Source organism: Phocoena phocoena, chromosome X, assembly GCF_963924675.1.
Source record: "Phocoena phocoena chromosome X, mPhoPho1.1, whole genome shotgun sequence".
NCBI classification, from domain to species: Eukaryota; Metazoa; Chordata; class Mammalia; order Artiodactyla; family Phocoenidae; genus Phocoena; species Phocoena phocoena.
In genome coordinates, this window is record NC_089240.1 from 92,031,227 (window position 1) to 92,049,107 (window position 17,881).

The 17,881-nt window shown below is 44.1% G+C and overlaps 1 protein-coding gene across 1 annotated transcript; it reads right to left on the bottom strand.

The window, feature by feature from the left end:
• Positions 1-7,883: 7,883 nt before the first annotated feature.
• Positions 7,884-11,696, bottom strand: IRS4 (insulin receptor substrate 4). The gene has a single exon (XM_065901365.1). The coding sequence runs from the start codon at positions 11,694-11,696 to the stop codon at positions 7,884-7,886; it is 3,813 nt and encodes a 1,270-aa protein (XP_065757437.1).
• Positions 11,697-17,881: the final 6,185 nt, after the last annotated feature.

Below are 17,881 nucleotides of genomic sequence, written 5' to 3' on the forward strand. Positions count from 1 at the left end.
ACATTCCCGGAGCACATTCCAAAGAACAGCGTAGGAAATAACCCAGAAGCTTGCTGGGTGGCAAAGGAAAGCAATTTGGGATTAAAACTCCATCAAAAACAGTCTGCAAAATGAATCAAAGGGCTGACAGTCATATCTTAGTTCTGTTTCCTGTTCATTTTGATATCATTCCACCACCAGAAAGGTAAATGTCGATGCTTTTAATAATGTGATCTGATTTTGATGGATTACTTCCACTTGAGATTGACAGGTTATAAATAATTACTGTACCAGGTACTCTTACTTTCCGATTGATCAAAGATCTCTTTAATGACAAGTTAATTCCACCCCTTTTAATGGGAGGTATGCTCTTCAAGTAGTTTTTCTCCATAAGGGAGAAAACTCAATGGACTCTGGATGGGTCAAAATATTTTCCTACTCTTGGCCCCCCAAATCTGGCAGGTATCATTTTCTTCTCAAAAACAAACGCAGTAAATGTTTCTGGTTCAATTTGTCTAATGATATAAACCTAAACATTAATCTTTAGTATACTAATAAAACACACATGACTTCAATATCCCTGGAAATGTGTAGGGTGAGCCAGTAAGGCAGTTCCTCCAGGGCATTCCAGGCCTCTTCACATGAATTGCAAACATGCCTCTATTACAGCCTGAAGTCCAACACAGCGATGGTTCCCCTGCCCAGAGAAGCCCAAATGATAACAATATATCCAGTTAGCCTCTCATTCTCTTTCTACTCTCCCCAATCTCGTGGCCTCAGTTATACTTCTAACTCCAATCTTCCTAGAACTGAAAAAAAATTCAAGTTCTTTTGAAAATTTCTCACTGTTTATTAGTCAACATGCTAGCCATCCCCATGATCAACTGGTGATCACAAACAAGCAGGGGCAAACAAAGCACTGAAGACAAGCAAATGAAAGTAAACGAGGAGAAATGGAAGCATTTACCCCAAAGATGAGTGCATAGTAATACAGTTACATTATTTAGCCTAGCACTGCTTCTGGCTTATATACAGTTTTTTTCCCCCAATAAGAATAGATCATCACACCTTTCTGTGCCCCGTAAATATACGGGAGGATGACCCTCAAGAGCCTGATAAAAATCGAAGTGCTGTCCCTCAAGGGTGAAAACTAGCAATAATTGCTGCTAGTCTTTACAACACCAATCACAGCAGACTGTTGACTCCTTTACAGATTAGAAGATCAAATATGCTTCTCCTCATGGCGGCAACGGTTTTGTGATGGAATACTCAAAAGAATCTGTTAAGGGAAATGGATGACGCTCGTAAACCTCCATCTCCTCAAAGGTCAGCTCAATTGTTTCACACCTGCCCTTCGCAGGCAGGCCCTGGACCACTTATGCGTGTTCATTCCAGTCTTGATTATCTGGATACAAACTATCTGGGGATCAGCTACAGGATTTTCCTCGCAGGTCAGCTTCGCCACTACCTCCCAACACACACTTGGGCCACTTCACTCTGCTGCCTAGTTACTGCAGACTTAAAGAATGCAAGTTACTAGAACTCTAATATCGGCAGTCTCCGATTTACAAAAGAGACATATTCCAAGCCTCATTGTTTAGTTGAAGCTCAGAATAAATTATCCTATGGAAACAATGTTATAAATAAATGGCGGATAGGTTCCTAGGTTCACCCACACATGCCTGTATTAAACCTATGCAGGTCCTGAACTGGGAGAGGAACGATTGTGACTGCACCCAACGGTCACTTATAACATCATTTCTGTGAGGAGATCTGTCTGAAGTTTCAATATGAGGCTCCAGGAAAAGATCTCTTCTAGCCATGGCAATAAGAATAGGGTCCCCTAAATTCACGCAGCTAAAATAGCTGGGGGCAGGGTGGCAGGAGAAACTATGGTCAGAGCTGCAGCCACAACAAGGAGTCCTTCATAGGAGGTGGCAGGTTCGTGTGTGAGGACAGTGTTGATATGCCTTCCAGACCAGAGGCACAACTTATGAAGAGGCAGGAGTTAAACACCACACTTATTGGTCAGACCTTCAAGGGCGCCGTGGGTGCACACGTGAATCATTTTCAAGGTGAATTTAGAGGTAGTCTTCGTGGATATTCTCTCTGAGTTTCAAGTCTACAAGTAGCAAATTAGTAATCATAGAGAGGCCAATTATATAAATTGTGAGAACTAGCTCAAGTGACTACAGTTTATGGGGAACTGGATATTCAGTAGATCCAGAAGGTCTGGCTAGCATCAGACGTATTGTGGTCAACCCAACCAGAAAACGGCTTTAAACACCAGCCCCGCTGCCTCTGTGCCAACAAGTGAGAGCAGGGCAGGCGGCACAGCCCGGGACCTGCAGAACAAGAAGGCCACAAGGAAGGCTGTTCCTGCGAGCTAAGCGCAAGCAGCCTGTGAACTAGGAGTGGCAACGTCTGGGGAAAGAAATCCTCCCTCTGGGGGCCTCGAGGGACTCCCAGAGCAGCCTCACCTTTACAGCTAGAGAGAGACCAGGAAAGGCATGTTTTCCTGAAATTAGGGACACAAGTTTGGCAAAGGGCACAGGAGGGTAAGACTCACATAATGCAATCAATGCAACCCTAACCAATAAGAAAGGGCATGTCAGGAAGCTAGGGGAAAAATAGCAATAATTTTCTCATTTCAATAAATAAATATTTAACTACAATAACCAATGCAGAATTGCTAGAGAACGTATTTTCATTTCATATGGTGAGTGCATTATCTTGGCAATTTTATCAATAGCTTTAAAATTAGCAATCTAATAGTTGTGGTAAAAACTGAGTGTGCTGTAATGTATTCATTTCATGATTAGAAAAGGTAGCCTTTTCATCTCTCATTTCTCACTCAGGACCAAGCAGTACTTTCCAGTAAATGATCCTCACCATCTTTGAGCCTGGCAGCACCTCTGAGACAAAACATACTGCAGGCTTTAATTAACCATTTGACAAAAGCTATTTTCCAATACTGCCAATAAAATGTCTGAGCTATTTGAGCTATTTTTACATAGTCTTAAAGCATTTTCAAAAAGGTGCTAAACAAAATGAATTTAATTTTAAAAACGGATTTTTCGGTCCCAAGGAGAGGATTTGATTTTCAAGGCGTCTAAAGTCTACTTTCCTGACTGCCAAAAGCAAATTTGCTTTTTGAAGAGCATCTCTTTCTTACAGTGTTTTTGCTTCCGCTTGTCTCATTTTATTCTGTTTTTTCCCACCATGATGGTGCAGATTAAAATATCAGATTTTATACATATGGAAAAAATGGAATTGCAAGACTTTTGGCCATAACTGGCAAATGTCAATGGATTATTCGGAAAACCACACGTAGGTGACTTCAGTTAAGGAAAGGACCATTACTGGAAGTTTACTGAATGTACCCCTTTCATTCCTTTCAGTGTTTCCGTGGGATCCAAGTAGATACACACACTATTTGTGTTTGAGAGGTAAAGATGAGCAAACTCCTCTCCCAGACTGAAAACCTTCGATTCCAGTACAGGTCAAATTCTTTTATTCTAAAGCTATGGCAAACAGTTCAATGTAATGAAAATGACCCAAGCTCTGGTGGATGGCTCACAGTTATAACACTCCGAATGAATTACTTACAACGAGATTGGATACCATCAAATTCAAGAAGATTTTAAATGTTCCCAATCCTTGCCTGTATAATAATCTTTCATCAACAGGAAAATAACATATTGAACATCTGATGAAAGGGCAGTGTGGTGTTCTGGGTGGAGCACTGGACTTGAAATCAGATGTATGGGTTTGATTTTCTGCTCTGCCACTTACCTCTTTGACCAGGGGGAAATTCTTAACACCAGCTTCAGTTCCAGTACCTACTGTCCCCCAGTAAAATAATGAATGTAAATATGCTTTGCAAATTATAAGGCAGTAGGCAACTGTAAGGCATTTCCTCCATCAACAAGCTGACAATTTAACAACGATCCCTTTTAAATCACATACAATATTCCTGATTTCTCCCTACACCGGTTATCCTCATCTATTCCAACATGAAGACTTGGGGGGATCACTCGAAGAAGCCCGAGTTTGTTCCCCAAACAATTCCCTGCCAATGACTGAAGTGTTTTGGTTCATATTTGGTAATTAGGGGGAGGGAAAGAAAGCAAGAGATCTTATTCGAGTTTTGATGCGTGTGTGATATTCAAGTCCCAGTCCTTGTTTAAAGAAGGTCTCTTGCTAGTGAATGGCCAAAATTTTTACCTGGGAAGCATCACTCTTAAAAATGGAATGGATGCACATGGATAATGATTGCCAATAACTTTAGTTAACTTTAACTGAATGAAATCTTTAATTGTTATAGGTCAAATATATCTGCTCCAAATGACTGTCCAGTTGTTTTTTTTTTTTTTTTTTGGTGGGGATGAATGTTGCCTAAAATAAGTGACCCATCCATGGTGACTGACATATCTCTGCTATATGGAGATTTTATTCTAGTAACGTATAATAAATAAGTCCAATACAACAAAAAATTTGCTCTCAAGCACCTATAATTTATAGCAAGAGGAGCTGGCAGTAGTACACTGAAAAGCAGCTTATATGTCCTTCATGTTAATAACACTGTCTACAATTTCAAAAGGTAATTACTACAGATTTTTTTTTTTTTTTTTTTGCTTCTTCATACCAGGTGCTGTTATAACTTTACTAATTTGGCTGGCCAATTCTCTCACCTCTCTTAGAGCTGCTCTTATCTTCCCATCTCTGGAATGGAAAAATCAGTGAATTTTTTTAACCTTAAGTCATTTTAAACTATGAATTCTATATCAGATACAGCAGTAAAAGAGGCAAAAATGCATTCGTGGGTCAGGAGTCACACTAAACCATATAAGAAACTGCATTCTCCTCCTAAATGCTAATACTTATAACCCATGTGTTTAAAATCTGAAGACTTCACACTTCTTAAATTATTTCATTTATAAAAAAGTCAAGTCCAGGTTATATTTGTGTGCTTCTTTCTAACTGACTTGAACAAATGGCTTTGAAGTACTTACTTATATGCAATGTGACTTGTAGGTAAATGAGATTATATATTAATTTTGTGTTATATGAAAAAAAGTTGTCTCACTGCCTTACGGGCTCCCTTCATTTCGCTCAAGTTATAAACAGATCCCAACTATAAAGATTCCAACTCTGAACAAGCATGTAAGCCATTTTAAGTGAAAGTAATGACTAACTGAAAAGTGCGATTTGGGGACACAGAACTTTAATTTAGCTCTGTGTTTCTAAAGGTGATAATAATAAGAACAGTAACAACAATGGTAATAGTAGTATAATAATTCATGTATAACACCTACTATGTGCCAGGAACTGTTCTAAGCATTTGCCATAGATTAAAATTACTCTGGGAGATATCTAACTCCTGATGAAGAGACTGTGCCTTTGCTCCTTTGTCAAAGCATATTTGTCATTTTCTAAGATGATCTTCTTTTTAATGTTAGATAGGAAGGTGAAGAGAGATCAGAAATGGGTGAAAATTATTCTATAGCTTTATAGAATCAGAATTAGCCAGCTTGTTCTTAACCCTTCACAGACAACATTCTACCATATCAATTTACATAAAGATGGGAGCGAAAGTAATTTCCTGCAATGATTTCTTTCTATGTATCCTCCCTTTTATATATCTCAGCAAATTACGTGCTTTAATCAGTCTCAGGACCAATCATTTTGGCAAGAAGCTAAGTTATCTGTTGAAATTGTTGGAACTTCAATGTTTGTTAATCCAATAACAAAATTAAAATATCTTACACTTGTAAAGTGCTTTAAAGGTCCAAAGTGCTTCCCCATTCACTCTCTTGTTTTAACCTAACCACCTACCTCCCTGTGAGATACAGCCTCCTTGCTGTAGTTACTCAATAAAGTTAGGAATTTCCTCAATGAACAACACATTTAGAGAACATTAAGCCTCCAGAATAGCTGCAAAGTCATTTGAAGTTATTCACAAATCAGTAACTTATGCTAAGATAATGTTACTTATTTTAGAATCTAGATAATATTTGGGAAGACAGGGTTTATTTAAGGAACAAGAAATTTTCACTAATTTTCATCTTTGCTTAAACAAAGAGTAGTGGAAAGTATAGACAAACCTCTATGAAAACTTGTCCTTTCCAAAGTACCACAGGGACATAGACAGCTATGGAACACTCACATCAATATCATAAATGGTGTCTTCAGCAGTTAGGTTCAAACAGTAGCTTAAGACCAATTCCCAGGTGTACTTTACAGAATAAAATAGATCTGTTCTTGAAAAGCTGGTTATGAATTAAATTCTTGGAAATAGATCTGTATATTTTAAGTGCATGGTTCTAGTAGTAGTGGTGATTGTGTGTGTGTGCCTGCACGTGTACGTTTGTGTGTGTGTGTTGGGGGGAGCTCACAATTTAAAGGAGATCTGAATTGAACCCTTTGGCAAGCCAAAGCATCCTTTTGTCGTTTTAATGATCACTCTTTAATGTGTCCGTGCTGCAAACGTGAGTTTTTGTATGGCAAGTTTTCTAAAGCGGGGGGGGGGGGGGGGGGGGGGGGGGGGGGGGGGGGGGGAGAAAGGGGAGGGGGCCTACACCTGCACTAAATAGGGAGCTTGTTAGGTGACTGCTGTGATCAGTCCCCAACTTGTTCTGCCTGATCAAGCACAGTGGGCAGAGATCCAATCACAAAAGCATTCCACAAAGCAAGCAAAGCAAAAATCTTCACTAAACTGACTACTGGAATGAAAACTGCTGGGGTCCATCCCTTCTCTTCCCTGGAAAAGCAGCACATTCTGGTAAAGAGGGAAGGCGGTTGAGACTATGGAGACATCATCTTCCAAAATCATTTCTTGAGAATGTCTCCAGACACCCTGATAACAACACTGCACGATGTACACAGCAGATTTACTCGAAGTCTTATTTCCAAGATCCTATTCTCTCTTATTTCTTCCTTTGGAAAAGTAACCCTTTAAAAAAAACTTCCACTCTTCCAGGGTAGGCTGCCCCTGGGGTCAGGTCTTCCTCCAGCCCTTATTATCTTGCTTACTGAATTGCCCAGAAGACGCACCAATTAGATGTTTTAAATGCTTTCTAAACCTTTCAAACAATATTCATACCCATTATAGTGTTGTCACCATACCCTCCTTGGGGGGAGTTACATGAAGAAAATGAGGCACAGCAGAGGTGACTTGCCTGTCACTGTTAGTGACAAAGAAAAGGAATGCTCAAGGTTTCTGGCAACTTATCCTGTGTAGAAACTAAGCAAATCAACACAAAAACACATTCCAGAGCCAAATACCCTCTTCTTTCAATCACCTGTTGTTCTGGATTATTTACCTTTTGTTCCCTCCAGACGTTCATGCTAACAGTTGAGATTTAACTTTCTTGGTAAATCACAGCAAACCAGCATAACAATGACTGCTTTTTAAGAAAGTAACTTTCGGAAGGAGAATGTCATCAACCCCCAAAGCTTAACAGTTGCTTATTACTGCTCAATATTCGGTGCTCTTATTAAATTAAATTTTAAAAAGCAGCTTTCACTTGTTGATTTGAAAATGAGTTGATGGGATTCCATTTACGATGTCCTGTTTGTATGAATCACTAAGCGCTAGGGAAGGATATCTGAAAGCATCCTCATGCTACATATCCTTAAGTTTGAACTACTCCTAAAATGTAGAACCAGTGTTTAAATGATAATCGGTTCTTTCCGGGTAAAGAAACTTATCATTAGATTAAAACAAGTTTTTGCAACGATCACAAGGTATTGCATGATTAAAACTGAATTCTACTTTCCATGCTAAATAAGCACCAGTGAATGAAATATTAGCTCACATTTTCCTAACAATGCAGACAGAGTAGTGCATCGATCGATTCATTAAGCAATAACCATTAACTTCAGGGAAATGAATTCTAAACTCACCAACCTCTTTGGGGAGAGTCGAACTTCTCGTTGTCAGGTCTGGCAAAGTCCATTCTCACGTACGTGTCGTCGTCGTCGTCAGAATCTTCTTGCTCTGGGGGTCTCGGCGCCCGGCCGCGGCCAGGTGATGGAGGGGGAGCGGCGGCTGCAGCGGCAGCCCCGCCGGCCCTGTCACCTCCCGCAAGGTCTGCCGATGGGTTTTGGGCTCTGGGGTTCGAGCCACCCGCAACGTCTTGGGCCCCTCTTACCGCTTCGGCACCAGCAGCATTAGCAGCAGGTTGGAACCGGCGGACGGAGGCGGAGTCAGATCCCGCGGCGGCCTCGAGGCCCGCGGCGGCAGCGCCGCTGCCCGGGGCAGCGACCAGGGTGGAGGCGGCGGCTAAAGCCCGGCTCACGGCTAAGGTTGGCGCGGCTGCCGCGGCCGTGGCCGCGGCTAAAGAGGCGGAGAGGTCTCTCTCGAGGCTGTCGGTCGGGAAAGCAGAGACGGCGGCTCTGGCAGCTGCAAAGAAACTTTGCGAACGGCTTTGTGGGCGTCTTCTCTCGAGCTCTTCTTCCAGCAGCAGCCTCGCTACAGGTGGTGGTTCAGAGCAGCGGCTGGGGGAGAGAGAAATGTCCATACAGCACTCAGAAAATGGGTCGACCACGTAGATGCGACCTGTTTCAGCGTCGTAGCGAATGGCACTGTCAGCAAAAGGCACGGCTGGTGTCATTGCTGGGTTGAAAATCACTTCAATGTAGTCACCTTCTTCCTCATTAGCACTGTTACCTGTAGCACTGGGAGGAAGAGGCGGAAGTGGCCACCTAGCACCGTCCAGAGAGAAGGGGTTGGCACCTGGAATAGCTCTTAAAAGATCTGAGAGGTCGTTTGCTGGATTTGGAAATGGCACTCCGAACTCAACATTCACATAATTCGAAAAGGCGAACTGTCTGGGGTCGGCAATTATGCCCCACAAACCTGGCAGTCTTTGAATACAGGGAGCTGGCATATTGCTACCTCTTTTAGGGAAGTCAATCTTGATGTAGCCACTAGCGCTGTCGGCTTCTTTCTGCTCATGTATGGGCTTTTGTGGTTTTGGCTTGATTTTATTCCCTTTTGTAATAAAAGGAAGTCGATTAGGTCTCTTAGTCTTGTTCTTGGGGGGCCCATCACCTGAACGCTTGGAAGGTGATCCCTCATCTCTAGGCTTTGAGAATGACCCCTCAACTGAAGGCTTTGAAGTTACATCTTTGGGGCCTCTGTTAGATGAGGCTTCTTTGTCTAGGCCCTTCCCCAGGAATTTTCCAGGTAACATTGGTACATACTCACTGTGGTCACTCTGCCCCAATGGGGAGCTCCGAAAAGCATTTGGCAGAGAGAAGTAGGAGCTCCAACTTTTGGAGGAAGAGCCTCCCTGAGGATTTCTGGGGTTTTTTGGAATTGCACCAGCTCCAGGAGCCATAAACATGTAGTCACTGTCACTGTCATTGTCCTTTGAGTCATCCTCTTTGTCAGGATCAGGTGCTTTTGCAGGACTTGGTGCAGGTGGTGGGCTCACTCTGGGAAACATCATCATGTACCCTCTTGAATCTTCGAAAGGTGATCGAGAGTGGCGCTTCTTTGACACAGAGACATTTTGAGGAGCCATTGGCATATAATCGCTGGAGCTTGGGAGAGGGGCAGCCACCCCTGGCCTCATTGGCACATATGGGTCATCCTCATCTTCATCAAAAGCTCTGGCCCTGTGGGGACCCCGAGCTGCACCTTCTGGGGTCTCTGTGTCTTTAACTTCTTTGGCTTCTTTGCGTTCTTTTGTGGCTCTTCTGTCAGCACAAAAATAAAGTCGGAACCTTCCCCCAGACTTTCCTTTTCCACCAGTTGCTGCAGCTGGTGGGGGTGGAGGTGGTGAAGGTGGTGGCATTTGCTGTTGCTTGCTTTGAGTTAATTTGCCAAAGTAGGATCTTTTCTTCAGAGATTTCCCATGATCACCATTGCCTTCGGAGCCTTTCCCACTTCCTGGGCCTTTGCTCCCTCCAGAGTTCCTGCCCCTGCCTGAGCCATGGCCATCTCCGGGTCCTTGGCCACGGCCTGAGCCGTGCCCACCTCCAGCTCCCTGGCCACTGCCTGAGCCATGCCCACCTGAGGTGCCCTGGCCATCTCCTGAGCACTGGTTTCCTCCTGCACCCTGGCCCCCGGAGCCCTGGCCACTTGAGCCCTGGCTGCCACTTGAGCCCTGGCCACCTCCGGAGCCGTGCCCCCTGCCCGAGCACTGGCTTCCTCCAGAGCTCTGGCTACTGGAACCTTGGCCACTTGAACCCTGTCCACCTCCTGAGCCCCGGCCATTTCCGGAGCCCCAATTGTTCATGGGCATATAGTCGCCTCCGTTTCCTTCCTGATCCTCTTTTCCCTGAGGATTGCCTTCTTCCCCAGAGTTGCCAGAGCCGGGACCAGGTGCTTCAGAAGACAGGCAAGCTCCCTCGCTGGGGGCTTCTGCAGGGTGCGGGCCACGCACGGGGCTGGGTGCTACACGGCGAAAAAAGCTGGCTGGCACTGAAATCGCTCTCCTGGATCTCCGCGCTCTGGGCAGGTGCAGTCTTCCTCGCCTGGAGTGGGGCACAGGCTCACTGGGTGTTATGTAGCGCCTGGCAAGGAGCATCTCGTCTTCCCCATCACCGATGGCCCTGAGGTGGCAAAACTGCTCAAAGCGGGACCTTCTGAGCCAGCCGCCAGGCTCGAGCGGCAGCATGTCCAGGTGCCTCCTAGTGGACAGCAGGGTTAACAGGTGGGCGCCGATACTGATGCTGTAGCTGCGGCAGCGGGCTCTGTATTCGTCTGCACACAAGGCTCTCATCTTCTCCAAAAACAGCTCGTGCATGTTTTGGGCCACCACACAGTCATCGACCTGCATCCAGAGCTCCCCCGGACCGATGACGGTGGACCTGCCGACTTCCAAGAAGAAATACTGCTCCGAGTGCCCGCAGCGACGGATGCTCAGGAGCTGGACGACCACGCTGGCCACTTCGGTATTTAGCCTCACAAACACAACCTCCTCGTCGGTAAGACAGAGCCGGAACACGCCGCTCAGCTCTTTTCTGTGCCCCAGCCCCCTGGGTTTGACTATTACCTGCCACACATCTTTGTAGAAGGGTGGCTCCGCCGCCGCTGCAGCCGCCAGTGCGGCCGGCTCTCCATCCGGCTGCGCGCCGGGCGTGCCGCAGCGGCGGCGCTTGCTCTCGAGGATGAGGCGGCTGAGCAGCAAGTACCAGCTCTCTTGCTCCGACTCGTTCTCGGCCACCATCGCGAAGTACTCGTCCTGGGTGAAAAGAGCGATGAGGTGTCGGTACCTTGCGTCGGCTCGCTGGCTCACCGAGAAGCACTGGTACAGGGTGATCACGCGCCGCGGTGGGATGAGCGCGGGGACCGCGGCGCCAGAGGCAGCCGCCGCTGCTGCAGCCGCCGCGGCGCGGACACTGTGCCGGAACTTCCTGGCATTTTCGTAGTATTCCAGTCGAGCTGGGGCGTCGGCGGTCTCCAGTTTGAGCACGAAGTAGCGCCTGTGGCCATGCTTCTGCTTCCGCAGGTAGCCGCGTTTGCAGACTTCGTCCCCGACGGGGAGGTCCTCCTCATCGGACTCGGAGTCTGACCGGGAGCCGGTGGCCGTGGAGAGCCACATGGCTCCCGGACAAGACGACCCGGTCCCAATGAGTGCGGTCGGGGTTCCCGAGGAAAGAAGTGGGGTGGGCGCCACCGCAGCTAGAGCTGCCGCTGTTGCCGCTGCTGCAGCTCGCAGTCTCCTTGTCGCTTGGTCGCGAGCGAAGGAGCAACTCGCCATGGTGATGCACGATGGTTTTAAGGTGAGCGGGCGGAGGGGGGGGGCTCGGGGAAGCGAGGGCTGGGGGAAGAGGCCGTTTACCCCTGTCCGCCCGCCCCAGCCCCCTCCCGCCTCGGCCCGTGCCCCCGCCCACTCCACTCGAAGCGCGCGGCGGCGGGCAAAACAACACGTGACCGCTGCCTCACGCGGCGGCCGCTGTGGCTCCGGCTACCAACACAGTGGAGGGGCGCGAGCGGCCGCCAGCAGAGGTGTGCGAGGGAGGGGGCAGTGGGCCCGAGAGGCGGGGCCACCTCCTATCCCGCCTAGACCCTCTTGGAGAATCTTCCGGCCTCTGGGCCTCGGGAGGACCGACGAGAGCAGGCGGGGCTCTCTCGCCACGCAGGTCCTCATGAGGAGTCCACGGAGGCACGGGCGTGGTAGGCGGGGTTTGGAGGGAGAAGTTCGAGAGACGCGGGAGAGCGGGCCGCGACGGGGGCAAGCGCACGGTTGGCTGGGGGAGGGCGCTAGGTGGCGGGAGGAGGCGGAGCCTCCGCAGCTGTCTTGGGCGGTGCAGGGGAGAAGAGCTGGCAAGGTTCCGGGACGGTTTGTTTGTTTATTTGGGAAGCCGAAGCCAGGTGAAACTGTTACAAGGTTTTCATTGGATGGGATGGGAGCCAATGGGAGTGTCTGGCAGGGAGGCGGCCTCGAATTAATTAGTTTGGGGGGCAGGAAGGGAGCTGAGGGGCGTGGAGGAGTGGCTTGGGTCCCGTAGTGGGCTCCGCTGTCTGGTTGTCGCGCGTTCGGCGGTAAACAACCCTCTGCGAGTAGCTATTAATGGTAGTGATAAACTCATGCAAATCCCCAAGCCACGGTGACCCGGGACCGAGCCGGGCGCCCTCTCTTTTTCTTCCCGTCCCTCACATAAATTCTCTCTTTCTGTCACAGTCTGGTCCACTAGTTGCTGCCGCGCACGGCGAGCCGAGAGCCTCGGGAGAAAGCGTGGGCACCCCCTGGAAACGTGTTAACCACCAGGGCACTCAGACCTGCCGCCCACTGCGCTGGAGGCACTCGCGAGCTCGCTTCATCCCTGACAAAAGCCCGCGAGTCTGAGGCACACAGATAACATCGATGCGTTCAAAATGAACCTAATCTTTCATCAGGGCGCGTCTGTAGCCCACGAGACGCAGGTTGGCAAAAGATGGTGTTTCTGGCTATTAGATTAATGCTGACTATGAAAGCACAAATTTGGGGGCCTGCAAAACAGCCATGACGAAAAAAAAATCGGACTCGATTCTTACTCAAATACACCAGTGTTGAGCTGTCGTGATATTTTCCTGTGGGAGATGCTTTGAAAGGCGTCTTTAAGAGAATTTCAAAATAATATTAAGTTTCCCTTTACTTGATCGAGACCGAAAAACTTTAGAAAAAGAATAGCTCATATCTAGAACAAAGGATCATACTGAACACGTATCCTAGAATATATTTCACATCCCTTGCGTCGAGAAAAGAAGATTTTTGCTGAATCTCAGTCTACAACTTGACACCTCAAAAATAAGAACTACTGCCTCCTCTGTTTCTGGAAAAACTGCTGGAGTGTAAGTGCAACCTGAAGTGTTTCTCAATTCCTCTCTCTCTCTCTCTCTCTCTTCTACTAGGATTTCAGCTTCCTAACTGTGGAGATGGGTCCATGTTACATTAAAATGTTAAAGGGGTGACCACAATTGCAAAGAGGGATTTTGGAGGGGGAGGGTGGGACGTGGTATTTCTAAAAGAATGGAATGTCAGTTCACCTTTGCCCTTGGGTAGATGCTGCAAAGCGTATTATTCATAAAATCTAACAGTAAACCAAGCAATGTATACATCATAAAAATAACCCCCAACCCTGCCCTCTTAAGAATTTGTTCTCTGTTCGTAACAGAATAAACACATTTGGATGAATGACTCCTTTTTGATGTTCCCATTTGGGGAGAAAAGAAATTGGTTTTGGCTGTCTCCAAAATATTAGAAATAACCATTATCATTCCCTCTGCTGCCACCGGTTTATAAGCACAGTATATTCACAGGTGCTAGGAGCAGCCGTGATTTCTGAAAGGGGCTAGAGGTAGAAGGAGTGTGGATGCTGACAGAGCTCTGACTGCAGCTGCTACCCACGTTTCAGCTGCTTGGTCACATATGTAGAAGATTCCCTACTCCTATAACCAAAATGAAAATGATTAAAATCATTTGAGATTTTTATGATAGATGTTATAATGTTTCATAAGCCTTTCCAAGCACTGGGTTTTGCTTTAGATAGAAATGTTTTGAAAACAAGGCAATGCATTTGAAAGTGCTTTGAGTAAAAACTTGACATTTAAAAATGTATGGGAAAACATTAAACTGCATGTTGAATAAAATTTTGAAAATACTGAGAATAATAGATTTTAAAATCCTCATGTCTTTATAGAATTTTGTCATAGAGTGGTAGGCTAACAATGTATAGAATATTGTATCTTGTTCTTTTCACTTAACATTACATGATAACATTTGCCTATATTATTACAGATCAACCTAAACATTATTTTAAATGCAGCAAACTATTCTAGGCAGCTGTATATTAATGTACTTAATCATCCCTCTGTTCGAGGTATTTAGGTTGTTTTCATTTTTTTAATATTATAAATAATGCCGCAATGAACATCTTGGACCTATAGATTTTTTTTTTTAATGTTGAGAATTATTCTCCTGGGGTAGAAACTGAGGAGTGGAATTACTGGGTTAAAATATATGAACTTCTATCTGATGCATTATTTTTCAAAAATATTTTATCAGTTTACCCTGTCACCACACTGATTGCCAGAATTGTATATTGTTATTTTTTTAAATCACTGATAAGATGGGTGAAATGGTATTCCACTGTTTTTTTAATTTGCAATTTTTTTTTACTAGTGAGACTAGAAAAAAAAAAAACTTTTACATATATTTGCGGACAATAGTGTTATCTTCTTTAAAGTGTCTTTCTGTGTCCTTTGCCTTACCTGTTGGGTTCTTAGTGTTTTGGGGGTGGTTTTTTTTGTCTTATTATGTGTGACTTGTTTACATAATAAAGATATTAAAACCTTGTCATATTTGTTGCAAGTTTTTTCCTAGTCTGTTGATGAAAAATATCACTTTTAAGCTAGATTCTCTTCTGTTTTGAAAGATGTGTAAATTTGGCACAAGGAGGTTTGTAGTGTAGTTTAGAAGGGAGATACTGACACACACAAATGTTACCATGATCACTTCTAACCTTCTTTTAAACAAACTCACATATCTAAACTTACCTGCTGTTTTAAAGAGAGAACTAAGTTTGTTCTCATATCAACAAATTATAAGAGAGCATCTATACTTCTTAAATGTTATGGAGCACTCTTAAACAATAGTTTGTAAGACATTATTTTCTACTCTAGCGGGGGAACCCCTAGGACTAATCAATGTGTTAAACAAAACAAAAACAAGCATGAAAATAATTTTAAGTAACTGCAGTGAAAGATTATCAATGTTGATTATTTGTATGCAAAGTATATTATTTGGCTGCAACAGAATGGAATTAGAGAGAGAGTGAGATGTTTCATAGAGGGATCTTACTTTCTGTGTTTTCTACGATGGGAGAGGATATGGTCAATATTAGTATTTGTGAACAGGGAGAATGTGTGGCTAGAAGAACGTTATTTTCTTTACATAGGTTAACCAAATCTCCTCAGTTCTAAAAGTTGTTCCAACACTGAAGCTCTCTGGAGGAGACGATCATTACTGAATTGCACCAGATGCTGTAGCTTGTCTGACATATATTTAAACTTTCATCTTCCTGGACAACTTAATGATATAGAATAGTTGTTTAGTTTAGGTCAGGTTTCCATAGGCAAAATAAAGCAGAGGGGTGGTACAGACCTCTAGATGGTTCAGGCAAAAAGGAGAGACTTTGTATTTGGCCTGAACTCACCAGATGGTTGCTTTTACTGTTCTACTCTCCTTTGGTTGTAGATTCTTGTCTCTTAATTTTTTGTTTTTATATTTAGGACAAGTTACCCCAGAAAGCTCAAGTTGTCATAATTTCTGTAAAGTTTGGACTCTGAACCAAGAATCTCAAGCACAGATTTTTAAAACAGCAGATAAGAAGTAATGAAATCTACAATATTTTTTATTTGTTTACCACTTTAGCTGAAGGGGGGAAACTCAAGCATTTCAGCTGGTATTTTACACCTAGAAACTAAGATCAATGGATAAATACAGCCACAGTACCTTTAAAACAGTTTCTATCTAATGAAGAAATATGCCTTTAGTGCAGTTTGCCTTTAAAAGGAATCTCCTGTGAATCCTGTTTTAAGAAAGCAGTTGTTTGACTGAATTGAGTAGTCAGTAGTAATAAAAACTCATCTGCTTTTTTCCTCATACAGATGATCGTCAGTCTTCTAAATTCCACTTGTTCTGAAATCAAAATGAACAATAGAAATGTGGATTTACTTAGCTTGAAAATTAAACCGTTACTTTAAATAGGGACATTGTTCAAGAGAATAAAGCCTGAGAGGAAAAAGTAGCCAGTATTAAAAACACTATTATTCTTGCCCAATATATAAGTTGTCCTTTAAGTATTAACTCTAGAGTTTTTGTGAGCTAACATCCAATTATGTTGATAAAAATGTGGTGCTACCTTGATATCAAAAAATGATGCTAGTGATGATGATTGCTTTCTCTGTTAGGACATAAATAAGATCATGCACGATAAATGATGTTTTCTACACTGTGCAGGAAAAGGGGCTGCCCTGTGATTTGTGGCTGCAGCCACTGCTTGCAGATGATGGCTTTTCGTCTCAGCTTTACTTCTGTGCTACTCAAAATCTCTGCTGGAGAAAACAACCGTCAAATGCCTGGCTGCTGCGCACAGAACAGGTCTGTTTGCTGCTTTTGTTTCCTTGCAGTCTGCGGCTAAAGTAATTAGAGCAAATACATGGTTTAATTAGGCTCCTAAAGCTTCCCTGTTATCTCAGGAGTCAATTGAAAATTAACTCAGTTAAAAATCAAGCATTTCTTTCCACCTTCAAAAGATAGAACTTTCATTTGGAAGTGACTTAGTAAGTAAACTGAACATCAGAACAATTAAATCTAGCAGATTTCACATAAATGTCAACAACTTCATACTATATGCATTTTCTGTGTTAATATAAATGAACAGTAAAAGAAATTAGCTAATGCTGTTCCTTGTGGTGTCATACAGCAGCCTCGTTCTTAGTATCAAAAGATTATCAGTTCATACTGCCTCATCGTGAAGAGTTAGGATCTTTATTTTGTAAATTAGATAGGATCGTTATATGGCTAAATTTGCTATTTTTAAGGAATTAGTATTAGAGACTTACATTTTTCTTTGGGTGTTTAGAAAGCCAGCTATCATATTTAAGATGTAATATATTATGCTTATCATCGATTCCTTTCTCCGCTCCTCACGTGGTCTTGCAATATCTGTGAGATTGAACTCTTCCTTTCATTTCCATAGTCACCATACTGGTTCATGCCCTAATGAACTCTTCCCCAGGGTTGCTGAAGTAGCCACTTAAACTGGCCTTACCCTTCTTCAGTCTCTATATAGTCAGCAGAATGGTTTTCCTCATACGTTACTTTCATCATACTGCTCGAGGACAGAGTAGCCACCCCCCTTTTTTCCTGCTATGTCGGAACTAAACTTGTAACCCTAGCATATGTTTCCCTCTTCCCAATTGACACTACAACCAACCCCCTCTCTCCCTTGCTACACGCAACCCATTCTTCCAAATGCACCCTTCATCCTATTACAATACATTCTCACTGCCCACACTTCCAGTTAAGTTGGTCTCTTTAATGGCATTCTATATATATGATTTATCCATTTCCACTGTTACTTGGGCTATTTCTCACGTCTAAATGTCCTCCCCTTCCTAGTCACCAATTAATGCCAATCTTCTTTCTCAAGACTAAGCTCAGGACTCACTCAGGAAAGCTTCCCTCACTCACATAATCTCACTACAACCACTGCCTTCTCTTCCTAACTGTTGGCTGTAGTTAGAGCTAAGGATTTAATTGGTACCCATTGATACAGTCATATCATCATTAAATGACAGTCATTGTTAACATGACTAATACTTTTATACCATTTGGTAAATAGTTACTGCCACAAACCAACCCCCCTCCAAGTGCTGTTACCTACCCAATTATCCTGG